The sequence below is a fragment of the Anomalospiza imberbis genome, chromosome 1 (genome assembly GCF_031753505.1).
Source record: "Anomalospiza imberbis isolate Cuckoo-Finch-1a 21T00152 chromosome 1, ASM3175350v1, whole genome shotgun sequence".
Classification (NCBI taxonomy): domain Eukaryota; kingdom Metazoa; phylum Chordata; class Aves; order Passeriformes; family Viduidae; genus Anomalospiza; species Anomalospiza imberbis.
In genome coordinates this window covers 85414931-85440904 of record NC_089681.1, presented here as the reverse complement: position 1 = coordinate 85440904, position 25974 = coordinate 85414931, and the positions used below count along the sequence as shown (strand labels likewise).

The 25974-nt window shown below is 37.3% G+C and overlaps 1 protein-coding gene across 4 annotated transcripts in view; it reads right to left on the bottom strand.

The window, feature by feature from the left end:
- Positions 1-25974, bottom strand: part of CDYL (chromodomain Y like) — a 103589-nt gene that overhangs the window by 53931 nt on the left and 23684 nt on the right. For 3 of the 4 annotated variants that reach the window (XM_068198678.1, XM_068198668.1, XM_068198675.1), the window contains exon 2: positions 3876-4542. The exons of the other annotated variant lie outside the window; for it this stretch is intronic. In XM_068198678.1, the coding sequence (XP_068054779.1) occupies positions 3876-4542 (667 nt within the window). The remainder of the gene's footprint in view (positions 1-3875; positions 4543-25974) is intronic. 4 annotated transcript variants of the gene reach the window in all.

Genomic DNA, 25974 nt, shown 5'->3' with positions numbered 1-25974 from the left:
TGTATGAATGACAGATCAGATTCCCTTTACAGGTTCTCTTCTTGTGCACTCTATTAAATAGAACTTCCCTGGTTATTATGACCATACTACACTGGAAAACATTTGCAATAAGATTTCAAAGCTACTTCTTAGTACCACTTTGATGAAGGAAACTTTCAGAAACTTTTAAGGTATCAGAACCTGTTGTTAGACACAAAGCCACTTTTTGTGTTGCCTAGTTTTGAGTAATATGCCTTACTTGTAGGTGCAACTAATATCTTTTCCACAACATTTCATTTCTTTGCTGTTGTCTTTCCATTTTGTTCAACCATTTCAGGATTGCTTTTATTAACTTTTAGTAACTGCTGATGATCACCACATATTTCAAAATACCAGAAACACAGCAATGTTCAATTCAGTGGTCTGTCCTCACTTCTTCCATACATCACCCTAATTCTTAGCCTTGTATATATATTACTCCATTGACTCAGTTTTCAAGGCCAAGCCTTTAAAATATGAACACTCAACACAATGTTATTCTTCTTGATAGCAGCTTTATTTCAGTGTGCTGAGACCACCAGCTCCCAGAGTAAATACTACTGTTATTTTATTCCCCAGAACCCCTCTATATTTAAATAGATATTTGCTGATTGCCTTTTCTGAGACGGTAAGATTTTGAAACATGAGCTGCACCACTGAAGTTTGTCTCAGGAAAAGCAGGATTAGGTGCTACAGTAACACTAATATTTCCTAGTAATTGCTGTCATGGCATTTTCATATGCATACACATTTCTGGGATTTTTGGTTTGCACTTCTCTTATAAATCAAACAAAAAGAAAAAATAGGTAAAAACAAGGCTGGGGAAAACAACAGACTAAACAGTGAGGAGTTTCACCATCCTGAGCGAGGACTTAGAGATCAACATGAGTCACACTATTAAACAGTCATAGCAGCATACTCAAAATCAGGAACACTGTTTTCATATTAAAATTTTAATTATTTTCCTGTATTACTTTAAAAAAATGTAATTCAGTTTTAATTTTAAAAGTAGTCTAAAATTTTTTTGAAGTGTAATCTGTATTTTTCTAGAATCTTTCAAAATTATGCTTTATGACTAGTAATTTCTGTTTTGACTAATTCCGTTTACCAAGAAAAACGTCTTGATAAAAAATTCCTAAACCAGCTCAAGTAAGAAGTTATTTTTCAAAACATGCTTTTGTCTTCCTGACAGCATCCTCCAAGTGGTAGTAGGAATTCTTAAAACTAACAGAAGGTGCATGCGGAGGAGGTGGGAAGTTTGGAACGAGTGTTCCAAATGCCAGATCTATCATCTGTGTTATTAATATGTCAGATGTAGAGCACATGAAGATGCATTTCTGTGCAATGAATACCCCTCCTGATATATGATTCCCGAGGTTGTGCTGAAAATGTGATGAGGTGTCCATTTAAGACTGAAGGAATGTCCTGAGTAAGGAGCAAAACAGGATCCTGAACTGCAGCAGCCCCATGCAGGGGAGGGAAGCACCTATTTACTACACTTTTAATGAGTTGCACTGTGAAGTTAAAAATAAAAACAGCAAGGAGAAGAATGCATCTTCAAGGAGTGAAAAGGCAGCAAATGTGTCAGCTCAGGAAGCTCCAAGGCCAGGAGAACTCTAGAAGACAAGGCTGTCTCTCTTTGCTTCTCCCTAAATAAATCCACTCAGGCCATGCATAATGGCTGAGTTGTAGCCTGGGCTTCCATGAGGAAGATACATCAAAGAAATCCTGAAAAGTTAGGAAGAGAGACTGATGTCAGATATAAGTGCAAAGTATTTTTCTTTTGCAACTTTTTTCCCAAGTTTTATAATCACAGAAATACTGCATGATTGGAAGGTTACCTCCAAAAGTGCTGCAGGTGAATAAAATAAAACCCCAATAAATATGGATATTTAGCATCCATTTCCCAGCAGATATGCACAGCTCAGCTTGGGGATTGGCAGTGGTGTATCAGGGTAGACAGGGAAAGCCTCATTTAATGCACTGATATGCCTCCAGCAGCAGACAGAAGGTGGAACATATTGTGTATATTTCATCAACCACGTATTGTGACTATCTCCTTGGCTCTCCTTTTTTGATCTACACCTTTAGGATCTCGTGAACACGTAAGTGTGAGAAAACTCTTGTATTGTCATCATCCCTAGAGCCCGTCAACAGCTTTCCTTGTTAGCTGCCCAGACAAATGTCTGGAAGAGTTGAAGGAAGTCGTGGTAGTTGAGGAAATTTTTACACAGCAGTGAAATCTGTGTCACTCCCTTTCCTCTGCAGGCCTTTCTGCTTCCATCTGATGCCCTGTAACTGGGCTCTTGCCATACCACTATTACAAAGTGAGAGGTTGGTGGGAATGATTTAATCTGATCTACCCAAAAAGGTACCCCAGGTATTTTTCCTGGATGCCATGAGGAAAAAAACCAGGACGCCAAAGGCAGAACTTATCAATCACTTCACTAGGAACCCCGCCATACTCCAGAACGCCTATTAACTATCATAAAACCATCCCATGTGAAAACACACTCCTCTACCTCACCTACTCAGAGAACTCTCATCCTGGCATCTCTTGCATCTCCCCCTTCAGTTTTGTTTACATCCTCTGAGATTTGCATTCCTTCTTCAGCCCATGCAAAGCAAGAGATATTCCTGGCATCTGTGTGTGCATTGCCATGGTTACCTAGTTCATCTGCAGCAAAATGGGTTGGTCCATGACCTGACACGGCAGCTTCAGGAACACACTCCTCCCTTGTCCATCGCTTCTCAACCTCTCCAGCTGCAGCTATTCTTTTGGAAAATCTCAATGCAAGCAACAGTGGGGTACCCAACACAAACTCTCCCAAAGTCTTTAGCACGTTTTTTCCCTATATAGTGTCTCTAAGTGTGTTTTTTGGCTGGCCCAGTCCTTGAAAAATTCCAGACAATTTTTCCAGCAAGCCGTCATCAATAGCACACCTGCACATTTGACTTGCTGCATTTTATTTGAGGGCTCAGTCTTTACTTGAAAATTAAGACTTGGAAATTTAGCCTCAAAAGCATGCTTATGAGAGCACTTGTGACCACACAGTCGAGTCTGTCAGGGAAGAACAAAGATTTGGGGCACAACAGTAAGGACCAAGAAATCTTAAACAAGGGTCTCAGCTGGATGTGGGACAAACAGCTCCCTCCTAGAAGAGCAGTTTGGGTTACTTTGGTGTCACAAATTTTGCAGTACAAACTGAATTAACTGTGACCTACTGAGATATTAGCAAGCCAGACATCACTAAATAAGTACTCAATATCAAATAAGGTATAAACAACAAAATATTGATAAAATATAAGGAAAACAAATTTCAATCCAGGCAGAAGGCATATGTATTTCCCCAACTGGATCAAATTTTCACAGAAACAAAGCTTATTAACTTTGTTTTTTATGCAACATCACTCTCACAGGTTTTTTCTCCAGGCAATATTTAAAACAAAATAGATACTGTTCTGAAGAATCGTTGCTCACACCATTCATCTTTTCCCATAATTAATGTTTCTAATATTCATACCAAATTTGACCTATTTAAATAAACTCAAAGCAATGATGTTAAGATCTGGAAACAGCACACTCAATATGTGTACCATACAATGTCAAGGCAAACACAGGTGTATCTTATGATGATTTTGAAAACACAAATACCAATAAATTTCTGTAAGGAAACCAAAAGCTTGTAAAATTCGAAATGGCTTTGTAGTTATATAGTTATGTAAAATAAAGTGAAGTTCTCCAGACTTGATTTAGCATGGCTGAAACAGAGTGGGTAATTTGTCTGCATCTCAACTGCAAAAAAAACCCCAGTCAAATGAAAAATCACCACCAAAATGATGACTTGTACACATACCTTTTCCATTTATTGTTAATGCTGATGGAATTGTGGCTGTTACTGGCACTGGCAATTGTGGCACTAATGGATGTATCCTTGGTCGGCTCCCCATCCTAGCACGCTCTGCACCAGGTCCTAACAAAGCTCCCACAGGTTTTTCTGCTGCTACTTCTGGTGCTACAGAGTCATCTTGATCTTGCTCTATATGGTCCATTTTATCTGGGCTTTCATTCTGGAAGCCATCAACTGTTGTCCGGCTCTTAATTGGACTTTTGGGCACGAGGATTTTAATACCTGATTTTGCAAGGTCCATATTTTTACGTCCAGAAAGCGATGGTGAATTGTTTTTCCGGAACTTCTGTGTGGCAGAAAAAAGTTGACTATTTTTTGACTCGTGTTCTTTAGTCATAACTAAAGATTTAGAAGATGTCTTTGAAAAAGAACTATTGGTAGACCTAGAAATTTGTTTTCTGGCATTATTTGGAGAGGTCCTGTTTGTCCTGGTTAATGTGCTTTCTTTCTGCTTTTCATTGTGGCGTCTGTTAAATTCATGTATATATTCCTCACAATTGACAAGGTGCTGTTCTGGCTCCCAAGTATCATCTTCGCTGTCATATCCTTTCCATCTCACCAAATACTCTGTTTTTCCCTTCTTGTTTTTCCTCTTGTCAACAATTCTCTCTACCTGTTAAAAAGCAAAAATAAGCATTATTTATGGGAGACATACAACTCAAGAGAGTGATCTGCATGTAAATAATTTGTTAAGTGTAGACAGATTATAAAATAGTCTTGTAGTTTTGTAATCGGTACTGTAGTTCTATAGTACTAGAGTCTTTCACTGCTGACTGGAAATGCCTCGCTTTAAAGTTTAGATTATTACTTTTATCTCAAAAACACGCTCTAGAATGCCAAAATTGTTCTTCACTAAGTATTTTGCATGCACGAGAATCTGAATATGACATATTAAAACTGACAGCACTGGCCTCAGAGAAGCTCTTGCACCAACTTCCATGTGGACATGATTTCGCTCTCTCAATATAAAAATCATGTTTAAATATGCTGTATAAATAGAGGGTGTTTACTTTACCAAACTTATCAATTTGATATTGTTTGAATAATTTGCTTGCTTAGCATAAGGCATATGTGAGAATCTCTTACTTACAGTGAGCTAACCTTTAGCTACCAGAGACAAGATGGAACAGCTTAGGAACTGAGGCAAACTTGGACAATTTTTTTAGAGACTTCTTGTGGAAAAAGAGAATTTGTTTTTGCCAGAGCCTTTGATACACATACTTGAAAAAATTACCATGCCTCACTTATCTGCAAACAGAGATGATATTTATGTCACAAGTATTAAGCATGCACATTCTTCAACTGCATGTGGAACCCATGGGCTGGAGGAATTCAGGCACTGGGGTAAAGCAGGCAGGGCAGTCAGCAGAAGACAGCAGCAGCTGCAGGGACAGAGGCTCATGCCTCAGACTAAAACTTATGCCAATCATGCTAATCCTGTGGAAAGGGAATTCTTTTACTGAAAAAGATATAAGTGCAAAGCTGGTCTTAGGGTTTCCCCTTTTTATTTCATTTTTTCTACCCAGCATGATTATTCTGGTAAATCCTCCATCCCACTTCATTTCAGTTATGGGACTGATACAGCTTTCTTACTCAGCTCTCTCTTCCTTTTAGTAATTAAAAAAAAGGCAGGTGTTTGGGACTGTTATTTATTAATTTAACTCCCAGCCCTTCATGAAAAAAAACATGCACAGAAGCCAAGATCACACCTACCTAGAAGAACCTCTGAAGAAAGAGTGACATTTATGGGCGTGGCATTAACCCAATGGAATGTCTACAGAACAGTTTAGAAGGATGGGAGGAAAATACAAGGACGTGTGGTGCACTTATAAACAATGTACATATATGGCATATGATGCATTACCAAATCACATGACTGCTGACAACAGATTTTCTTAAGAGTGTATCTCAATTTTACATGTGGCATGCTATCATAATGTACTCTCTGGTTTTCAACAGTAAGGTTAAATGATTACTATTATTATAATCTCAGCAGCAATATAAGGACATACCCTACAACTGCATGTGATACCCTGCAGGTGTTGTACTGTGTCATCAGGATGTTGCTCAGCTCTGTCTGCATAGGTCTTAAAAAACCCAACCAAATCAACACCACAAAAATAAGAATCAAATACAAACAAGCTCCACCTTTGTCCTGTTAATCAGTTCAGTGCATTCTATAGAGAGACATGCAATATAAATTGTCCAAATTTTATTTAAAATCTTAAAATACATTAAAGCTATTTTTACTCTGATTATTTACCTTTCTAGTAGTTACTGGGATTAAAAAACCATGCACCTAGAAAAATGAAACTTGTTTTTCCACAAAACTACTTAAAGACAACTTAAAAGAAAATGCAGCTCCAAGAGTTTAAGAAAGATACGGTGGAGAAACATGACTTCAATTTTTTCTTAGTAGAGACTGAGTAAAAAGACCTCCAAATATTAAGTCAGAAATATTAAATTAAAAACTAGGAACAAAATCATGAATCAAATTTCCTATCTTGTCAAAAAAGCAGTTACTGCTAGTCTTGCTTATTCTTCTCTGCCTATCTTGACCTTCTAAAATGGACTTCAAGAGCACGATTCTCAGAGGAAGATCTCTACTACTACCAAGGTATTTTTATTCTCTAGTACAAAATCTTTCTAATGAACAGCATCAATTACTGAGCACAAAGTTCTACCACTGTCTTTCTTTACTGAAAGGCCACCCATTAAGGACATGCCCTTTTCAAGTAGGAAGCCATCCCTGTCATCCAAAAAACCAGATACCTTGCAGAGATAATAGATATACTCTGAAACACAAGACACAAAAATCCATTCTTAAACTGATGATTTATGGAGCAAGCAGAAATGCATAAAGAAAACAGTTATATTTAGCTGCATTGTCCAAGCCTGCAACAAAACATTTTCATTGCTCTTTTTTGATTAAAAGGATTTTTTTCGTAACCCTTCATTTTTTTTCTTGAATACATCTTTTATTTTATTTACAGCACAAAAATTACAACAATTAACCTGTGATACACAATTTATCATGCAGCTTCAGAGCTTTAGTGAGGGACTTCTTTTTTTGCATTGACTCAGTTTGGTTAGTCTGACTCCCCTAGATGCACTTGAAAAAGTGCTCAGGAATATTTTGACTCAATACTTTTGCTAATGATAACAGCTACATAAGTGTTTCTCACCCAGAGCTGGGAGCAAGATACATCCTTTGCCATAATCACACTAGAAATGCTGACTAGTACGTTGTGACAACTACCATTTTTACAGTGTCCCATGCTCTGTCCCATACCATGGGGTAGTACTTATTTTTAAGAGATTAAAATGTTCTGTGCAGCAAGATTTGCCATTAATGGTTAGTTTTTAAGTATTGTAGAAGAATCACAACAAAAGACAAAATAACATAAAAAAAGATAAAACGGGTATGAGGGAAAGTTATCAGGCAAACTACCTGGGTGGCAAAAAAGAAACATCTCCTAGTTTATTTTAGCATGCTAAGTTATGACTTTCCCCACCTGGGGGGTACTGATCAATGACACTCAAAAACTCAGGCAGCAGAAGAACTGAGAGGAAAACAATGAGCTGCTCAGAGGTATAATCCAACACTGAAACGCAAAAATTATAATCCCACCCACCACAACTATGCATGAGATTTCACATCTGTAAAATGGGAAATCTCCCTTCCTTCCATGAATGTGGTAACATTGGTTCGAGCTTGATCTCCCTCCCTGATGATTTTAATTGCTTTTATTACCAAATTATACGGAATTTACACTCAAAAAAAATTCCCAAAAACAAACAAACAAACAAACAAAAGTAATACATGGTTGCAGGCTAAAGTGCTGTCTAGCCATAGCTGCACCAGGTGAAAATGACAACACTGCAACTCCTCCCTGTCCTGTGCTCAAAGACAACAGCTCCTCCCCATCTGTCAGCACAACTTCTGTAATTATTCCCTAAAGTAGTTCTGTCAAAGTGACCTGGTTTAGATATTAAGAATACCTGAGTTAATGCAGGCATCCTGAAATAACTGGTTTGGAGAGCAGCCACATATGCGGTATTTTCTGACACATCTAAGAGGACCGCAACTTTCAGCAAAGGACAACAAACACCTATAGGCTGGACTGGTCCAGTAACCTCATTGTCAGGAAAAGGACATGCATTCTTAATCCTTGACAAAAGCTCCTTAGTTCAGGTCAATAAAAGTAAGCATGACATTCAAAAGAATATTCTCAATCTAAAGCATTATAATTAGGGCACACTTGTAAACTGGATATAAAGCATGCTCTCAGTCATTGTACATGTGTGTGTATATATATATGTATATAAATATATATATATTTGAACATTTGAAGAAATTAAAGGTACATCTGTTGTGGGGAAGGAAGGCAACAAAAACAGAAAGAACAAAATAAACACATGTGGGCAGGTAAATATTCAATGAGTATTGCCTTGTTTATAATAAATCCATTGTACATTCCCATCATGTTCCTTTCTGTCCTCACACTCATGTCAGGCTAAGTTAGTTTAAAGTTTACAAAATAGAATCTATTGGACTTCATACTCTACCTGTTGTCTGTAAAATATAGGAGAAGGCCTTGTTCTGTTAGCTAAAGGCCATGTTTACATTACTGTTTTTGTTCAGAGCAGTGGTGCAATTTGGAAGCAAATCATTCTCTCCTCTGCACTGTTCCTGCTTACTGTGGTATGGTTTTATTTAAAGACCAGTTTTGGTATATAGGATGTGGATTCTTTATGGAGAAATATAAACTGGAAATGGAAATGTACCAATGCATCTGTCACGCTTCAACCCCTAAGGGGGCACACAGATCCAAGCAAGTGGATCACCTCTGAACAGTTTCAATACATGTAGTGGCATGGATATTTGATCCTGAGAGGTACCATTAAATCTAGTTGAAAATAAAAGTGATGCACAGTAGAATATGTAGAGGTGGGGGCCACAGCACCTACTGCTTCACTCTACTTATTTTCTCCACTTGAGCCAAATTACTACTGGAGATATTCCCCAAGTCAGAGACAGAAAGCTGGAATAAATGCAAGTCTTACATGACATATGTATGCACTACAAGTGAACAGTCACCCTTTCTTAAATTGGAAACTAATTCATACACCAATGGGACATAAATTATCCCCCATAAGCAATCAGCAATTGGTTGTATCTTACAAGTGGTTGTATCTTCCATTTATTAAAATCTTGCAGAAGTCAACGATAAACAGTATTCAAATACTTCTTACTGTAAATAAAATAAATGCATTCTACATTAAAAAAAATAAAAATCAACCAATAAACAGCAGCACACAAAAATCATTAAGTGCCATGTTTTGCTTAAAGTAGTTTTGGGAAAACGGTTATTCAAAAATATATTTGATGAGGATGTCAAAACATACCTGAAGGTTGGTGAAATGTGAACTAAAATCCTGTATGTACATATTTTATTAGAAAATACATAATTTCCCATAGGATGACTTAAGGCCAAGTCAGAGTATTGCTCACTGCAGTTAGCACCAGCAGGGAAATTTGAAAAACAGCTTAACACAGACACATAAGATATCAAAATCTGTATCGAAAAGAATGTAAAAAACCAATATTGTATGGCTTAAGTTCAAATAGCATCATGAAGAAATTACACTAGGATATCATATAAATCCAAGAGTTCACCTTCACTGCAGCTCCATGCTGCTCCATTGATGCGAGCCTGGGAGAGCACACATAGCCGCAGCCACATGCTGCGGAGCTGACTGATTTGATTAGCAGAACAGACTGATTGGATTAACAGCCGATGAATTGCTGTAAACTGAGCTGCTGCATCCTTACGGCATGACTGGCCAGAGTGTCTGTAAGTACAGGACTGGCCATGCTGAGGGCTGTCTTACATATATATTGCTCTGGAAGCCAGAGCTGTACAAAATAAATGTGGATCAGATGTGAGCAGATTATTGCCTTTCTGTCCAATTAGCTTCAGCAGATGATGCAGCTTTTGTGTTGCTTTTGTGACAGCTCTGCAATGAGGGATGATACCTGATCTGGCCCAAGGCCTGACAATACAGAGTCCGCCAAGTCGACTGTCTTCATTCAGGCAGTCGGTACCAGCAGGATGAGTTCATACAGGATCATCACTTCATAACCCACAGCCACACCCAACCTCCAAAGGAGGCAGCAGTGTGTGCAGTGAAGTTGGAACACATTCATGTCTATGAGCAGGAGTCCCATAAGGAACTAATGCATTTCCTGTGGTCCTTCATGCTAGCAGTGCAATAAAAAGAACTGCATAGCTCAACCCTCCTTTCAAAAATTTAACAGCTGTGTTAAAACAAATAATAAGATTTCTCTTTTTCCCAAGATCTATTTAAATCAAAGGCCATCCATTCCTTTAGAATTCCTGGACACAAGTCATACAAGAGCTAACTTTGAGGCTATCTGAAACATTCAATTAATATAGTGGCCTGTGGGTTATGAGTCATATTTTAATTCACCCTCTATATCTATTTCTAACCAAGTTGCCTATAAAATTACAATTGTCCCAGTGAAGCTAATTATTTATCATCAGCTTTAAGTTTTACATCCTTTCATGGTCTTAGCAAAGACAATAGACAAAATAGTTTAATTACTGCATTCTCATCAATGCCAGTGATTCCAGGGCATCACAGCTATGGTGCATGCCATGCCTGGCTGAACAGACATCTCTTGAAAAAGTATTTCAGGAAGTTTTATACCTTGTACCTACATTAAACAAACTAATCTCTCTATGTGCAACTCCTTTATGACATATTCAAAAGTGCAGATCACAATCAGAAAGCACATCTTTGTAAGAAGCCTTTTCCGTACAGGACGTCAGGGAAACAGGTGTGGACGGAGGACCTGTGACAATTTTGCTTTAGAGAATTATCTCCCTGGATAAACAGTTTGCCTGAGACTTACTTCCTCACAAGTCACCACTGATGATTGATGCTAAACTGCCAGCATCACAGATCTTTCCAGATATAATTTACAGAGAAATGGTTACAACACTTGCAAGTTACAGCCTACTGCAGAATTCATCAACTGCTTTACCCTAATTATAGTCACCTAGCTATTGCAAGAATGGTTAGAAAATCTTAATCTCATTTGATCAACTCACTGTTCACAACAGTTCTAACCTTTTATTTACACCAAGGTAAGACAGACATACACTTTCTACTTTGCACAAAAGCAGAATGAAAACCCATGCAAAGCTGTTTATATCTGTACAAACATAATATAAACAAACACCTGCAACAACGGATTCTTATCAAACACGCACTGTTTTTCTGCTTTAGAAATAAGAACAAGTAGCATCAAATAGGCATACCATCTTAAATGGAAAAGGTCCTAATCAGAAGAAACTATTAAAAACCACTAGCATTGGATTTAGGATACACATTTTTGGCAGTCAAAGCTATTACATAAGTATTACTATGTTTATTAAGTTACTATAATTTTTATCATTTCTAGAAGATTTCAGCATCACCCACATTTAGAACACCAAAGGAAATTCTTCCCAGCTTCAATTCATTTGTAAAAACTACATGTCAGAAGGCAAATCCTGGATATTTTTTTTCCAGAGGTAAATATTCTGTCAGCACTTGCCAAACTCTCTTGCATATACCTCTCTACTGCAGTAGAAAAGGCGAAGGTACAAAGCTTGGTGCTACCAATGTCTTGCTAAATAAAAAAAACAGGGAAAACTGAAATGCATACTTATTATCGGCAACTCTGGCAACGTGAAAGGAAAAAATTTCATCTTAAAGATGCCCATATTTTGGGTGTGATAATTTGTGAAAATGTAGAAATAATCTAATGCTACCTCACAGCTTCAACAGCTTGAAAACTATTTACTTAAAGGATAAGGTCAATAGAAATATTGTCACTTTGTCCTTCAGCATGAATAATAAAGACTTTGTCAATATTAAGCATCAGGACTACAGACTTGCTTTCAAAACAGGAGAAACTGGACCTTCAACAGTGCTCAAGTACAAACGACTGAAAAATATTCAAAATATTTTATCTAAAAAGAGTGTCTTAAGGAGAGAGCAGGTCACAGCAAAACTGCACTCCAAATATTAGAGAACACCTTGTCACAACTAAGCAAACTTCAGAAATGGGAATTTTAACAAGAAAGAGGAGCAGAAAAAAGAAAATCATAGGACAGTTGAAGAGTGAACTTGGTATGCTGTAGTCAATTTATCAAATTTCATTTAATTCTACAACAGTTTCATCTACCAACACCAAACAAGGCTTTTCAGCAGCCTACTGCTTACAGAAGCATCAGTGACAAGTCTGCTACTGTAGAGCTGACCAAACCTCAGTAAGAAGGGACACAGACCTCAGCTCTTAGAAGCTTATTCAGTAGCAGTCTCTTCTTCCTTTTTACTCCTGGGATGCTAGTTCTAAATATAGTAGCAATAACTTTCTCCAGAATTGTTTCTTCCAAGAAGGCACAATACATACTTAGAACCTCCTACCTGGCTCCTCTCACTCTTGCATCAAAAGCTAATTTCCATAAGAAATAAAGCTCCTGGATACAAGACCATGACTGAATTTTTGTTTTCAAATACGAAGATGCTAAAAAATTCTAGATCATAGTTAAGAACAATATTATTTGCTGGCTCTTTCTATATTCCTTACCTCAATGCCAACATGTCTTAGAGGAATGTATGTCCCTGGTCACTGTGCCTGCAACAGGACTTCTCTCAACAGTTGATCTAGAAAAGCTAGCGATATAGAACCTTCCCCTAATTAAGCAGCCTCAGTGCTTGCACAGCTGCCTCTTAGTTGTGACATTCTATTTCTTTAAGAGATTTATTAGCATATGAACTATTTTTTTTCCGATGGAAAAAGGTATTTATCTGTTTTGGGTCTCAAGTCTCTCCATCTTTAGTTTGAACCTAAACTAATTTCTTATTTAATATCACTGCAGCTTCCGTAACTACACTCTCCCATTTGCTTTTGTAACCAGGTTGTGGGGTACAAATAGAGCTGTGGGATTGCTGGTAACTGTGCTTGGCAAAGATTCTTCCAAATTTCAAGGTTTTAAAGTTTATTTGGAAGAACAGGTTCTACAGTGTTTGTCCACTGTGCACTTTCCTAACAGCAACAAAAGGAGAAGACTCAGAGTACATACAAATATGTTCATGATCTTCATACATAATTAGCTTTTTACTAGGTCTGCACATTGCACATGAGTAGTATAAGTTCTGCAGTACAGTATGTATTCAAATGACTTTCTTGTTTCACCAGTATTTGTAACTTCCTAAGCTTTATTCTTCAAATATGTCAATCAGAAATAAAACCACTCTACACTGCATCACTGGTTTTAACACACATATACCTCCTGCTGGTGTAATTTACATGAAGATACATTCCCAATAATTACCATTTTCCTGAAATGCATCTAATGCTTAGATACATTTTAACATCAAATTACTAATTACTCAACCTAACACATTACACTGATATTAAAACTCCTGAATCAAAGGGATTGATGACTAAGATTGGTATTTGTTGTCTTTTGAAAATATGCACTGTCTTGAACTCTTGTTACTTACTGAACCTATCCACCATAAGTTCACCTATGCATACTAAAGTAACAGACTCTAGGTATTAATCTGATTACTCTGATGTTGGTCAATAAAACACCTCCCATTTCAAAATCCCTCATGCTTTGGCAAGGAGAATAAAGCAGAAGCAGCAAAGTGTTTTAGGCTTGGAAAATGTCAGCTTCTTTAATAGCAGCTTCTGTTGAGGTAATTAAATTCATCTTTCAATAATTCTGATTTTTTTAAAAAAAGCTGGGTAGCAGCAACTTCTCTATTACATGGTTAACATGGATTTCTGAAGCAATATACATATAAAAACCTTCTCTGTACGCATCTTCAATTTCCTGTAATCTGGAATGCAGTAGGATAAGGAAAAACACATGTAGTTTCCTAGAACTGGGTAATAAAATATTTTAAAAGGTTATTTTTTACTCAAACTACTTCTTCTTGAACATCATTTTTCTCCAGAAAGCTTCACTTCAACAGTGGCAGTAGCATGAAGTAGCCATTGAACTCTTGATAGAACATGCAAAAATTATGCCCTTTAAGGTCACAGCATAGATACTACAGCAACCTGAACTATTTGTACTGCAGATTTTGCCAGTGCTCTTTAAAGTCAGAGCTTCTTCCTAAAAAAGGGCCACAACTGAAGTCTCCACTTAGGCAGAAATGATACAGCACTACAACTTGCTGAAGTCCCTCCTCAAGAGCAAAGCAATCAAGAGTCACTTCTATAAGCACAAATGCCATTCTCTGTCTCCATTCCAGTCTTTCCCTCTGCACAGATGTCATATAAAATAATCTGCCAACTTTCTATTATAACTAAAAAATATGGTAAACAAACCATCACCTGCTTTTTGAAGAGGAAGAACATATTGTTCCGTATTTTCCTCCACATATGGATACTATATTGGCTTTTGGTGTATCCTTACCCACCTGCTGGACTTCTTTTGTTCTTTGGAAAACAATAAAATCATCTCTCATGCTGTCTCCTTCACATTTGGTTGCTTTTTATTCCTTTCCCTGTGTCCCTGTGTGAATCTGATATTGCTATTTGCAATGCTTCTCCTAATCCCACATTGCAGTTTGCTCTCCAAAATATGCCTTGAGGATTATTTTCCTCATAATTTTATATGGTAATGGTGTATTACACCCTTACTCATTTCTCCAGATTCAACACTGAAGTAATTTGCAAAACAAACTGCAAAATAACACTTATTAAAAAAAAATTAAAAATCATCATGTTCACATCAAGCTAAGCAGCTGTTCATAGTACAACTGTTCACAAAAAACAGGTTTTATTATATAGAAGGTGTTTCAATTTAGACCCAAACTTGTCTTTTTGTCTTAGTTATTTCACTGATAAATCTAAAATTATTTCTATAGTGTAGAGAATAAACAACTGTCTCACCTCCTTCTCTATAAAATAGACAAATTCACAAACTTGAGGTGTGCATGGAGAATCAAGACTTAGGCATGTAATATACTGGCATCTATCTTCCCCTCCACTATGTCTTTTCATATCTAAAGTCAGTTTAAATATGCACTGTGATCATGAACACTTTTTTACTTAAGAGCTGTTTTTCATATATAACACCCTAGCCATATTGCTCTTTCTCCACCCAAAAAAACCTGATATCCAAAGTAATACCACAAAGAGAATGTGAGAATTTATATAGCATTATCTTCTCATTGCCAAATAAACATTATTTACAGTTGCCTGCACTGAGAAACAGTCATCACAGGCCAGTGTCACCAGTGGGGAGCCACCCTTCAGAAACAGCTACTGCCTCACAAAACCTTTTTCCTACACAAGCAATGCCAGTCGGTTTCTTTGCATAAAGAAGTCCTCAAATTCAAAATAACTAGTGATTAACTTGAATATATTTTAAAGAATAACTTTAAAAAACTTGTTTGTATATAAGAGGTCTTCTGTAATCATTTTGGATAGCATTTTCAATACTTTAGCACCACAGTATACTCAGCACAGGATTTCATCTTATCTCTATAGTTATAAAAATTAAACTAAATTAATTCATATTGTTACAGGAGTGGTACAGAGAACAGAATTTAATCTCTAAAACAAATGCACAAACTCAGATGCAATCCAAAGCACTAATGTGTGTGTAAGCAAATTTCCTGAAAACTGTGTCCAAACTACTGTACTTCATCATGCAGCTCATGAGATTGCATCTTCCACACCTTGCTACTTGAGTAACCCAAAATTTCTGATTTTTCCTTGCTATTTTTATAATTATTAATCAGTCACCAAGATATGGATATACTGAGAGACTATATATATATATCCATATAGATATATGGACAGACCATTCAGTGGGTAAAGCATTGGCAAGATGGCCACATGCAAAGAGTTTCTCAATGGCCCGATGTCCATGAGAAGACCAGCGACAAGTGGTGTCCCTGAGGGGTCGGTCCTGGGGCCAATGCTGGTCAGTACCTTTGTCAGTGACATGAGCAGTGCAACCAAGGGCACCTTCAACAAATTTGCTGATGACACCTAGCTGTGAGGGGCGATCAGCAAGCAGAAGAGGAAGGGATGGCATCCAGAGGGACTGGACAGGCTGGAGAGCTGGGCCTGTGCAAACCTCATGAGGTTTAACAAAGGCCCAGGTCCTACACATGGGTCAAGGCAACCCCAGGAACACCCACAGGTCAAGCAGAGAAGTGATTGGGAGCAGCTCTGAGGAGAAGAACTTGGTGGGGGGCTGACAAAAAACTCAGCATGAGCCGGCAGTGTGTGGTCACAGCCCAGAAGGAAAGTAGTGCCCTGGGCTGCATCCAAAGGAGACTGGCTAAAAGGTTGATGGAGGTGATTCTTCCACTCCATGCTTCTCTCATGAGACACTGCCTGGAACACTGCATACAGTACTGGGGCCCTCAATATAAGGAGATGGAACTGTTGGAACAAGTTCAGAGGAAGGCCATAAAGTTGATAAGAGGACTAGAGAAGGTCGAGAACAGGCTGAGGAGGTTATCATAGAATATCCTTAGCTGGAAGGGTGATCAACTCCAATTCCTGGCTGTGCACAGCACCAACCCCAAGGCTCATACCATGTGCCTGAGAGCACTGTCAGTATGCTTCTTGAACTCTGCCAGGCTTGGGGCTGTGACCACTTCCTAGGTGAGCCTGTTCCAGTGCCCAAACACCCTCTGGGTGAAGAAAATTTTTGTAATATCCAACCTAAACCTCCCCTGAGAGAACTCCAGGCCCTTCCTGTCACTGGGCATCACAGGGAAGCGATCAGTGTCTGCCCCTTCTCTTCCCCTTGTAAAGAAGCTGTAGACTGCTGTGAGATCATGCCTCAGTTTCCTCTCCTCTAGGATGAACAGACCAAGTGGCCTCAGCCACTCTTCATATGGCTTTCCCTCTAGGTTCTTCAAAATCTTGATTGAGGAGAGTTAAGCCTGGAGAAGAGAGGGCTGCATGGAGATATTGTAGCAGCCACCCAGTATCTGACAAGGCCCTACAGGGAAGCCGGAGAGGAACTCTGCATCAGGAACTGTAGACAGGACAAGGAGTAATGGGTACAAACTGCAAGAAGAGAAATTTGGGTTAGATATACAGAAGAAATTCTTTACTATGAGGGTGGTGAGGCAATGAAACAAGTTGCCTAGAGAAGTTGCAGATCTCCTGTCCCTGGCTCATGACCAGGCTGGATAGGGCATTGAGCAGCCTGGTCTAGTGAAAGGAAGGAAGGAAACCCCACAGTTACAGGGTTAGAACTAAATGATCTTTAAGGTTCCTCTGAAAGGAAACGATTCTATGATTCTACATATATCAATGACTAATTCAGATTTTCATTTTAAAGCTATGCTTTTTATAATACTGAGATTAGTCATGCCATCAATGGGAAATATATTTATATATTTTTAGCTCAAATAAAACAGTTAAGTGTTAAGTAAGGTGAAGTTAAATACCCTTTAATAGCCCTTTCAACATTTTTCTTTAAAAAGTGTTTTTCTCTTCATTTTTTCTTTCTTTTAAGCCTTGTAGTAATGTACAAACATAGTTTCTGTGGGAATGTAATATTTATTTAGGGATTTTTCCCCTGAAAAGACAAGGTCTTTAAAAAGCCCACCTTCCTAATTTTCATAATTATAATCCATGAAAACAAACATCTTTGTTTCATATTCTGTTGAATCCGGAACAACCTGGCTCTGTTACTGTGAGGAACACAGCGGACTCTTTCCTTTTCCAAAAAGTAGCAATGTTACAAATTAAACTGGTGAATGAATCTCCCTAAAGTTAAACACATCCAAATTGTTTTGGCTTTCAGCTGTTTTACTGTGTAATCATCCCCTTATGTGATGCAAGTGAGACAGAGCAGAGAAAAAAGGAAGTGGAGATACAGAAGTGATAAGTTTTTTTCTGGAATAATACAATGTGGAATTATGGCAAAAATTGATGCAGTTCCATAGCAGCATAGTATATATGGGTTTAAGAGAAAGGAAATTTAACCCCAGGAGCCTTAACCTGAAAAAAATCCCAAAGGTGAGGGAATTATCTGAAGGAATTAATTATTTTTGGAGATTGTTTTAAAGACTGAATACTGAGTTTATATGCATGAAAATAATTACAAATTGTATATAAGTATCATATATAATTAAATGCACAATCAAGAATTCTTAAAGACTAATTAATTACATTTTTAAAGTACTGGGAATATATAAATTAAAACCTCTTAATTTGTTGCCTGCATGTTTGTCTTTTACTCCTTGTTTTCAAAATATCTTCAATTACATGAGGATATCAGAGTTTTGAAAAGTCATTCACCTTCGAAAACTTTTCTACCCAAAATCATTAATTGTTTGTTTTAGGATATTAATCTTTTCACAGTAACCAAGTACAATGTGGTGTTAAAACAAAGGATTAGGACTTTATTTCTTCTTCTATGTATTCATTATGCTGACTACTGCATGTTTAAATAAGCCTTGCTTTCTAACAACTAAAGCAGAGAATAAGTAAAAATGAAACCACTACAATTCAGAAAACAAATAAACAAAAAATTGCAAGGATCTTACATGAGTTTTTGCCATAAGCATAAGAAGGGTTAAGTAGAAGGTTTTATTTTTGGTCTATAGACACAATGTTATTTCAACTTGCCATCTCACATTTAGAAATAATTATTCAAGGGCCAAAGTGGAAACTTCAGAGTTCTGTTTCACAAAGAAAAACAATCCATAACTGCTTCCAAACTAGAAAAGCATGTAAGCCAAGCTTTTAAATTTTCTTTTAAATTGAGATAGTCAGATGCCAATTTCTGAAATAAATTATTCTTGTGACAGTTCCACAAGTCTGTGACATCTCACAGAAGGCAGGAAAAAGCGAAGTGAAACAGACAACTCTTTCATTCTAATGCTACTGATGGATGTGAAGTTTCATTTCAGTTTCCACTATACATAAACACTCAGTGTCACTTTGAAAAAGAAATACGGGGGAAAATGGTTTATTTCTGTAAAGGACTCTGTATGCATTGGTATGTACCTTAGAGACATCCTGCTACCAGCACCTAAACTTAAAACGGGCTGCTTTTTCTCCTGTACACCAGTCCTGTTCACAGGATATGAAAGAGATACACTGTTGCAGACCAACGACTCCTAAAGTACCTTTATTTTGCCTTTTCTTTTTTTTTTAGCTTAACATTTTGAGAGCAACAGTCCTTTTGCTGAGTAATGTGTGTATTAGAAGCAGTCTAAGCTTTCTTCTACCTCCAGCCATAAAGTTACTGTTTCAATCTGCCTCCTTACACCCAAAATCACTGCTGCATGTCATGCTAGTTTCTCTCTTACACCTTTAGAGCTTCCCACATTAAAGTGCTGTGATTATCAAAGAATTTGGAGCTAGTTCTGAAGAATGAAAGTGGTGACATCCAGAATTAAAGAGAAAATCTTCAAGACTTTGCTAAACTGACAACTGAAATTAAAGTTCTGCTGACAGTATTTAAAATTTACATGTCTACAGGATGGAAATGCCTATGTTTTATACCAGTGGGACTGGACAGACATGACAACTTTACACTCTAACTTCCTAGAACAGAGGATGCTCTGAGGGGCTTCTTTTTGAAACTTCTGACACTTGCAAGGAATGGAAAGATGAACTACACTACCCTGTGTGTAAAACTGAATCCTCTGCCAAAACAAGTTCAACATCTCAAAGCCTCTAAACACATCTTTATGAGGCCCAGTAGCCTTCTGAGTGTGCTTTTCTCTTATGTTTTGTCCAAACTTATTTTAGTTCCCTCATCTTCTCCTCAAAGAAACATAATGAACTTTTTTTTTTGTACTACCTGTTTGCCACGGGGTTCATCTTGTTTAAACCACTCATCACAAATATGAAAATGTTGAACTCTAGGGATCAGACCTTTTTCCAACTTGGAAAACCCCAAAATACAATAAAGAAACTTTTGAAGTTTGCCTCAATTTCTCAAGAACTGCATGGTGTAAACTCAAATACGATCCACATCACACATGCAACTGTCTTTCCAACTTTGAGAACAGATGATCTGAAGTCGCAAGAACAATCAGTTTCCAAAGAAGGAAAACCAAAACAGACTGACTCTTCAGTTAAGAGGTGTATGATATGATGAACAGGACAATGAATGGGATATGTTTCTTATACTTCCCAGAACAACAACAAGCAGGAAATACTTAGCAGAAAAGAAAAATTTGAAAACACAGCCAAGTTGCAGAATTTATTGTCTCACTGCATAGTGGAGCGACTAGACAAGTTCAGGATCTTCGGATCCATTATAGATTAGCAAACACTAAGTGCAGACCATAACTCAGGAAGCTCTTAAATTACTGCTCCCCAGTGACAAGAAGGGTATGCCAAAGGAAGATTCACTCTGTGCTGTCTTATTATTCTTTATCCGTTCATTACTACCTAGGTGGATTTTTGGGCTAGTCCAGTAGAGCATTTCTTATATCAAAAGCTACTTGGCATTTTTAAGAAGTATAAAGATAAGGATTAACACTTCACTGGCAGTAGGGTAAAGAAGCTTTATGGAAAAGCTGAAGCCACCAGCAGATTATTCAAGTGCTTGAACTGGAGTAGTAGCCCTTATTTTTGGTTTCATTCAGACCAGTGACATTTCAGAATCTGAGTTACAAAGGCAGACTGGAAACTGTAGGCAACATAAAGACAACTAGTTATTAAATGTAATTGTTTCAGGAATTTTTTAAATGAAATGTTTTCTTATCAGTGAGTCTGTTTTCATTAAATCAACTTTACCACGAGGAATTTCAATTCTTCTGCAAATTTTATTTTCTCTGATCAATAAAATCATAAGACATTTTTTCATTCTTTGATACAAGTTATAACATCTCAACATGACACTTAGAGCAACTTAATGCACTCTGCCCTCATGTAATTCAAAACGAATTTAACTTCCTTTTCCCAGAAAAGTTGACATGATGGCCTCTCTTTGGAGCTCTTAAAGCCTCCACTCTTCATAAAATCACAAGTCCTTCCTCAGAAAATTATGCATTTCCTCACATTATGAAGGCAATAATCCCCACCTGCCCATCCAGGAAGCACAAAAGAGACAAAACTCTGCACATTCTGGGAGAAGTAACTCCTCATTAAGGTTCCTAAACAACAGCACCTTGAAGATGATATGCCACAGAGGCAAATGCAGGTCGAAGGATCACAAGTCAGCTCAATGTCAACATTGCCGAAAAAAGATGAGAATTTCTACTGTTAAGAAGTTAATTTCAACTGACTTCCAGAAAAATGCCCCAAACTGACCTCTATGGTTCCTCCCAAACCCTTCAAAAAAACCAACTCGTGTTTGTCAGAATTTCCAGGGGGCTAATAGAATTGAAAATTCTATCAGCTAGCTCTTCATAGAAATGCTTTCATGAGGACCCTGATGTTTGAAGCTTAATTAGCTTTCTATCAGGCAAAGCAGAGGACCTGAAAACACAACACTTTTAGGAGCAGAAAGCCACCACACAGATCTAGATTACCCAACCCCAAAAGTGAGGTGTTCCACCCAGTCTCAGCACTTCACACCCTCAATGGAATTCAGTCATACCCTAACACAAGGTGATATTCAGGCAATCACATACCTGGGATACCAATGCCAGAGACCTGTGGCAAGGCAAAAGCCTTGCCTTCTGAATTAAAAGACAACCCTCCCCCCCCAACACTTTCATAATAATATGTTAAAAGTACCAGGATAACTGAGATAATGGTATCTAATAAAATTTTGGTTTTGAAATGGGTGCTGGTGCTCTTTAGACCATCCCCCAACATAAGCACAGGGTTTTTCACCTACACAACAAATTAACTGGGGAAGAAGATCCGGGTTTAAAATGTCACAACAAACAAAATAATATTTTAAACTTAACTTTTTTTCTAGTATCGTGTTGCATCACTATTGATCAAAATCTCTGTCATGCAGAGGGGCAGGAAGGAGCAACCAGGTGCAGGAAAAGTGGCACCTGTGCTAACTTATGCCAACAAAACATTAATTTTAGCTTTTTCATTTAGGGCTGATAGAACAGAAAGAAGGTCTAAAGATGCTTATCACTAAGCTGTTGTGTTGCAGGTAAATTATAAACAATAACTAAAACAGGCCGTCATAATTTCACTGTTACTTTTTCACACCACTTGTATCAATTATAAGAATATTACAGCTCCTGAAAAATCACTTTAATTACTTTAATCAGTGGAAAGCTAGTCATTATGAGGAATAACTGGGTTATTTTCCTTTAATTATTTCTTTCTGCCTGCTAATAGGCATCACAAAGTTTTTTTGTTTTACTTTAAAACGAAAAACTTTGCCAGTAACTAGAAGATGAAACCAAAACAGAGAAAATGTCTTCAAAAAGGATAGATGGGTGCAGCTCAAAGACCTTGTTGGTTTTGATGGCCTTTGCAGGCATCAGATATAGTTCCCACTGAAGACAGCTCTTCCCTGGAATTGTAATTTCTCCCTTCTCCTTGATGTCATTTCACAATGCTTATGACTCTTGAGACACGGCAGCACTCAGTGATCAATTACAACTGTTCTTGTGCAAATACCTTTGGAACATTTTATCCCACTGTTCAATATGTCTTTCGGTCTGGTTTTATCTTTCCTACATTTCTCCTCCCTTCCCACAATCAGCTGCCCCCTACTAACTGAGCCCATAGAATATTAAATACATTTTTAAGTGTTGCAATATTCCTCCCGATTCAGCAAATCATGTCAAAGCCTTAAAGGAGGTCATTTCACCGCACCCCATCACTATTTCTCTGGTTCTCCTATAAGGGAAGTTTCCTGACAAGTAAACTATTTCACAGTCCTACTCCTCCCACCCCGAGGGTGTCCCAGACCCTTCCCTTAGGAGTAGCACTGGAGTTCATCTGTTCTCAGAGGAAGAACCCAGGAATTTTTTATCCCCCCCCAAACTCGCATACTTCTTAAAAATGATATAAAACTCACCAGCTCTCCGAAGTGCTTCATGACTTCACAGCCGCACTCATACAAGGCAGGAAACTGGAGCTTGGGATGGGTCAAAAGGGAAACCCCAAAAAGTCCCCATTCTGCTCAGACTAAAAGCTGCAATTGAAAAGCGCCTGGAAGCCACTCAGCTCCATCCTCTATTGTTTGGATACCTGGGTCCAGCTCCCTGTAATTGAGGACATTCTCAGTCCAAGAGTCTCCTGACTCATGAGTCATCCTACACTTTGATGAGTAGTTAACACCACATTTGCTTTTTCAGTTAAATTCGAATTGAGTTTGGTGGGCTTTTTTTAGTGTTGGTTATCAGAAAAAACACACCCCTTAACCTAACAACTGCAGACAGAGAATTAGAAATAAACTAAACCACACCAAATAGAAATCCAACTTTAAACGAGAAAATGAAGTAGAGTTCAGGTACTGCAAATGGGCTAGAACAAAGTTCAGCTAGCTCTTGCTCAACCTGCTTTTTAAATTTACTTTTCCCACTCTATCCTTTTCTTCATCCAGCCACTAATCAAATTTACTTTAACTCAATTTTGTTCCCACCTTCTTTCCTACTCCTTTTAAGTCCCCAGGACACACAAACACAATGGGAATGAATCAAATCAATTTAGCGAGAGCTGCTTCTCTGGTTCAGTTCAATAATCTTTCTACTCCTCTTCAACCACATCTGCAGCTTCCTAAGATTTGAGATCCAGTTTTGTTTCTCTTTCATTACATTTTGGGAACAAATCCTTTATGATTCATTTTGTTCAGTTCTTCTTTACAGGTATACCCTTTCCTGCTGCACCAGATAGGTGTTTTAATAAGAAGGAATAAATTCAGAGACATGGGAGCAGCAGAATAGATTCACTGGAATTAAAAAAAAAAAAAACAAACCTACACAAACAACCAATCTAAGACCACTACAGATGTAATCCTGGTTTCCATCAAGATTTTCTGCTGGCTTGAATCTTACATTTTAGCAGCAGCTGCATCCTATATTTTAAGGAAAGGCCCACTTTTGATGGTTGGTATTGTATAATCAAAATGATAAATACCATCTTTTAAGCATAGTTGGCAGGTTTTCCTAAATAGGACAACACAGTGTGATGTTAAAGGTGCGAAAAGATTTAACTGCTTTTTTATTCAGGCAGGAAATGCATCATTTTTAGTCCTTAATTCCTTAAAGAATTAAGGAAACTCAGAGTTTTATTTATATTTTATTTTTAAAAGGATATAAACTAAAATTTTGCTACAATGCATGAAGCTTACATTTCTGATTGTTTATTTTAGTATTATTTAACTAAAAATAGGTTATGCACATAAATACTTGATTTTTTCTTTAATTAATATTATTTTATTATGAAACATTTTAAGAACATAATCGGTAGCAGGGAGCTAAACTTGGATTTGCATCTATGCTTCAAGATTTTGGAAGTAAAATATCTGAACTCATATCTATTCTTTTATTTAGATAAGAATATATAATACTTTGATTTGCAATGAAAAATGTTTTCCAAGCTTTTAGTATGTTACTCTATTGACAGCGGAATAAGCTGGAAGATGTGCATCTAGAAAAGGTTTGCCACTACTGCTAAGAATGGATTAGGTACCTAAATTTACCTGCCCACAACTCATTCAGCGATGTAGGTTCTATGGTAGAAAAATACATAGTATTTTATATTTTTCTGCTGTTTCCTGTACCTTGGTAAGTTATAGAGAGTTCAGACTTTATTGGATGTATCATATTTTAAGTAAGTTTTTCAATTAAGTTAAATAATTATTTAAAATACACCTAATAATATCATCACATATTCAGATTTTTGGATTAATCTGCATAGTTTTGCTTATTTAACATAATATCCTTACTTTAATGTTCTGTCAAGAATAATTCTTTTTAATTCCTCAAGTTCAGTTTTCTTACAGCTACATACGAGTTACTATATCTGTTAAATGTTTTTACTTCACTGCCTGAGCCTCTCTCCAGAGAAAGAGAAGTTATAGTAGTAAACATTGCCTAAATTAAACTCAGAACAAATTCTAAATTTAAAGAACAGTTTCAGCCAATTTTTTAGACTAGCAGTGAAGATCTGCTAATGTACAACAGCTGGGGACAGCTATTTAAACCTAGGAAATGAACAGGGAAGTATGTCAAGGAACATCAGGAGCCCCACGCAGAGTATATGAGGATTTGTTCAGATAACCATTTTCAGATCCATGAATCAACGTATGCTTCTTTTACATATTCTTATAAAGTGTATCCACTACATGTACACCTTTGTAACTTCTTCTGGCCTAAACATTACGTACAGGTTTCACACGTGAGAAAACAAACAATTTTTTGACTATATCTTAAAATTGTTTGGGAAAAAATAAGTACCCACTCTAAACAACTGTTAGTTTGCCTGAGTATGCATTTTCCACACAAGTAAAAGTTGCAGGATTGGCTTTGTATTCCTTCAGAAAACAGAAAAAGACATTCTACTAGTTAGCAAGACACCAGCATTGACTTTATTCTGAATTGTTTCTATTTTAAATACCTAGTTTTATACTCAGTGTTGTGGTTCAATCACACCAATGCAGTTTGAGAGAGGTTTTGCTGACTACCAACAACACTAATGCATCAAACTCAGAAGAACCAGATCATACTGTGACACCAGAGGGAATCTAAAAAAATCCTCAGCTTGGCACCTGACAAACAACTTGAAATCCTGCTGGTAAGCACTTAGTTACATCACTGATCCAAAAAGACTGAAAATACAATAAGAGAAAGAAAAGAGTGAAGAGTACAAGAGGGTCAACAGAAAGGAACAATACTGTACACTCAGAAAAAGAGCATTAAAGACAACTCCAAATCTCTTGCTGTGTTCAGTTCTTAAGGTGGAAGAATAGATGGTATGTTTTTTTAATAAGGGCTTAAGGAAAGATTGTTTGAGAATAAGGATTCAAGCAGAAGAAAAGAGGAAACAGTGTCTGTGAAAGAAGCCAAGAAAAAAAAAAGGTGAGGATTAGGA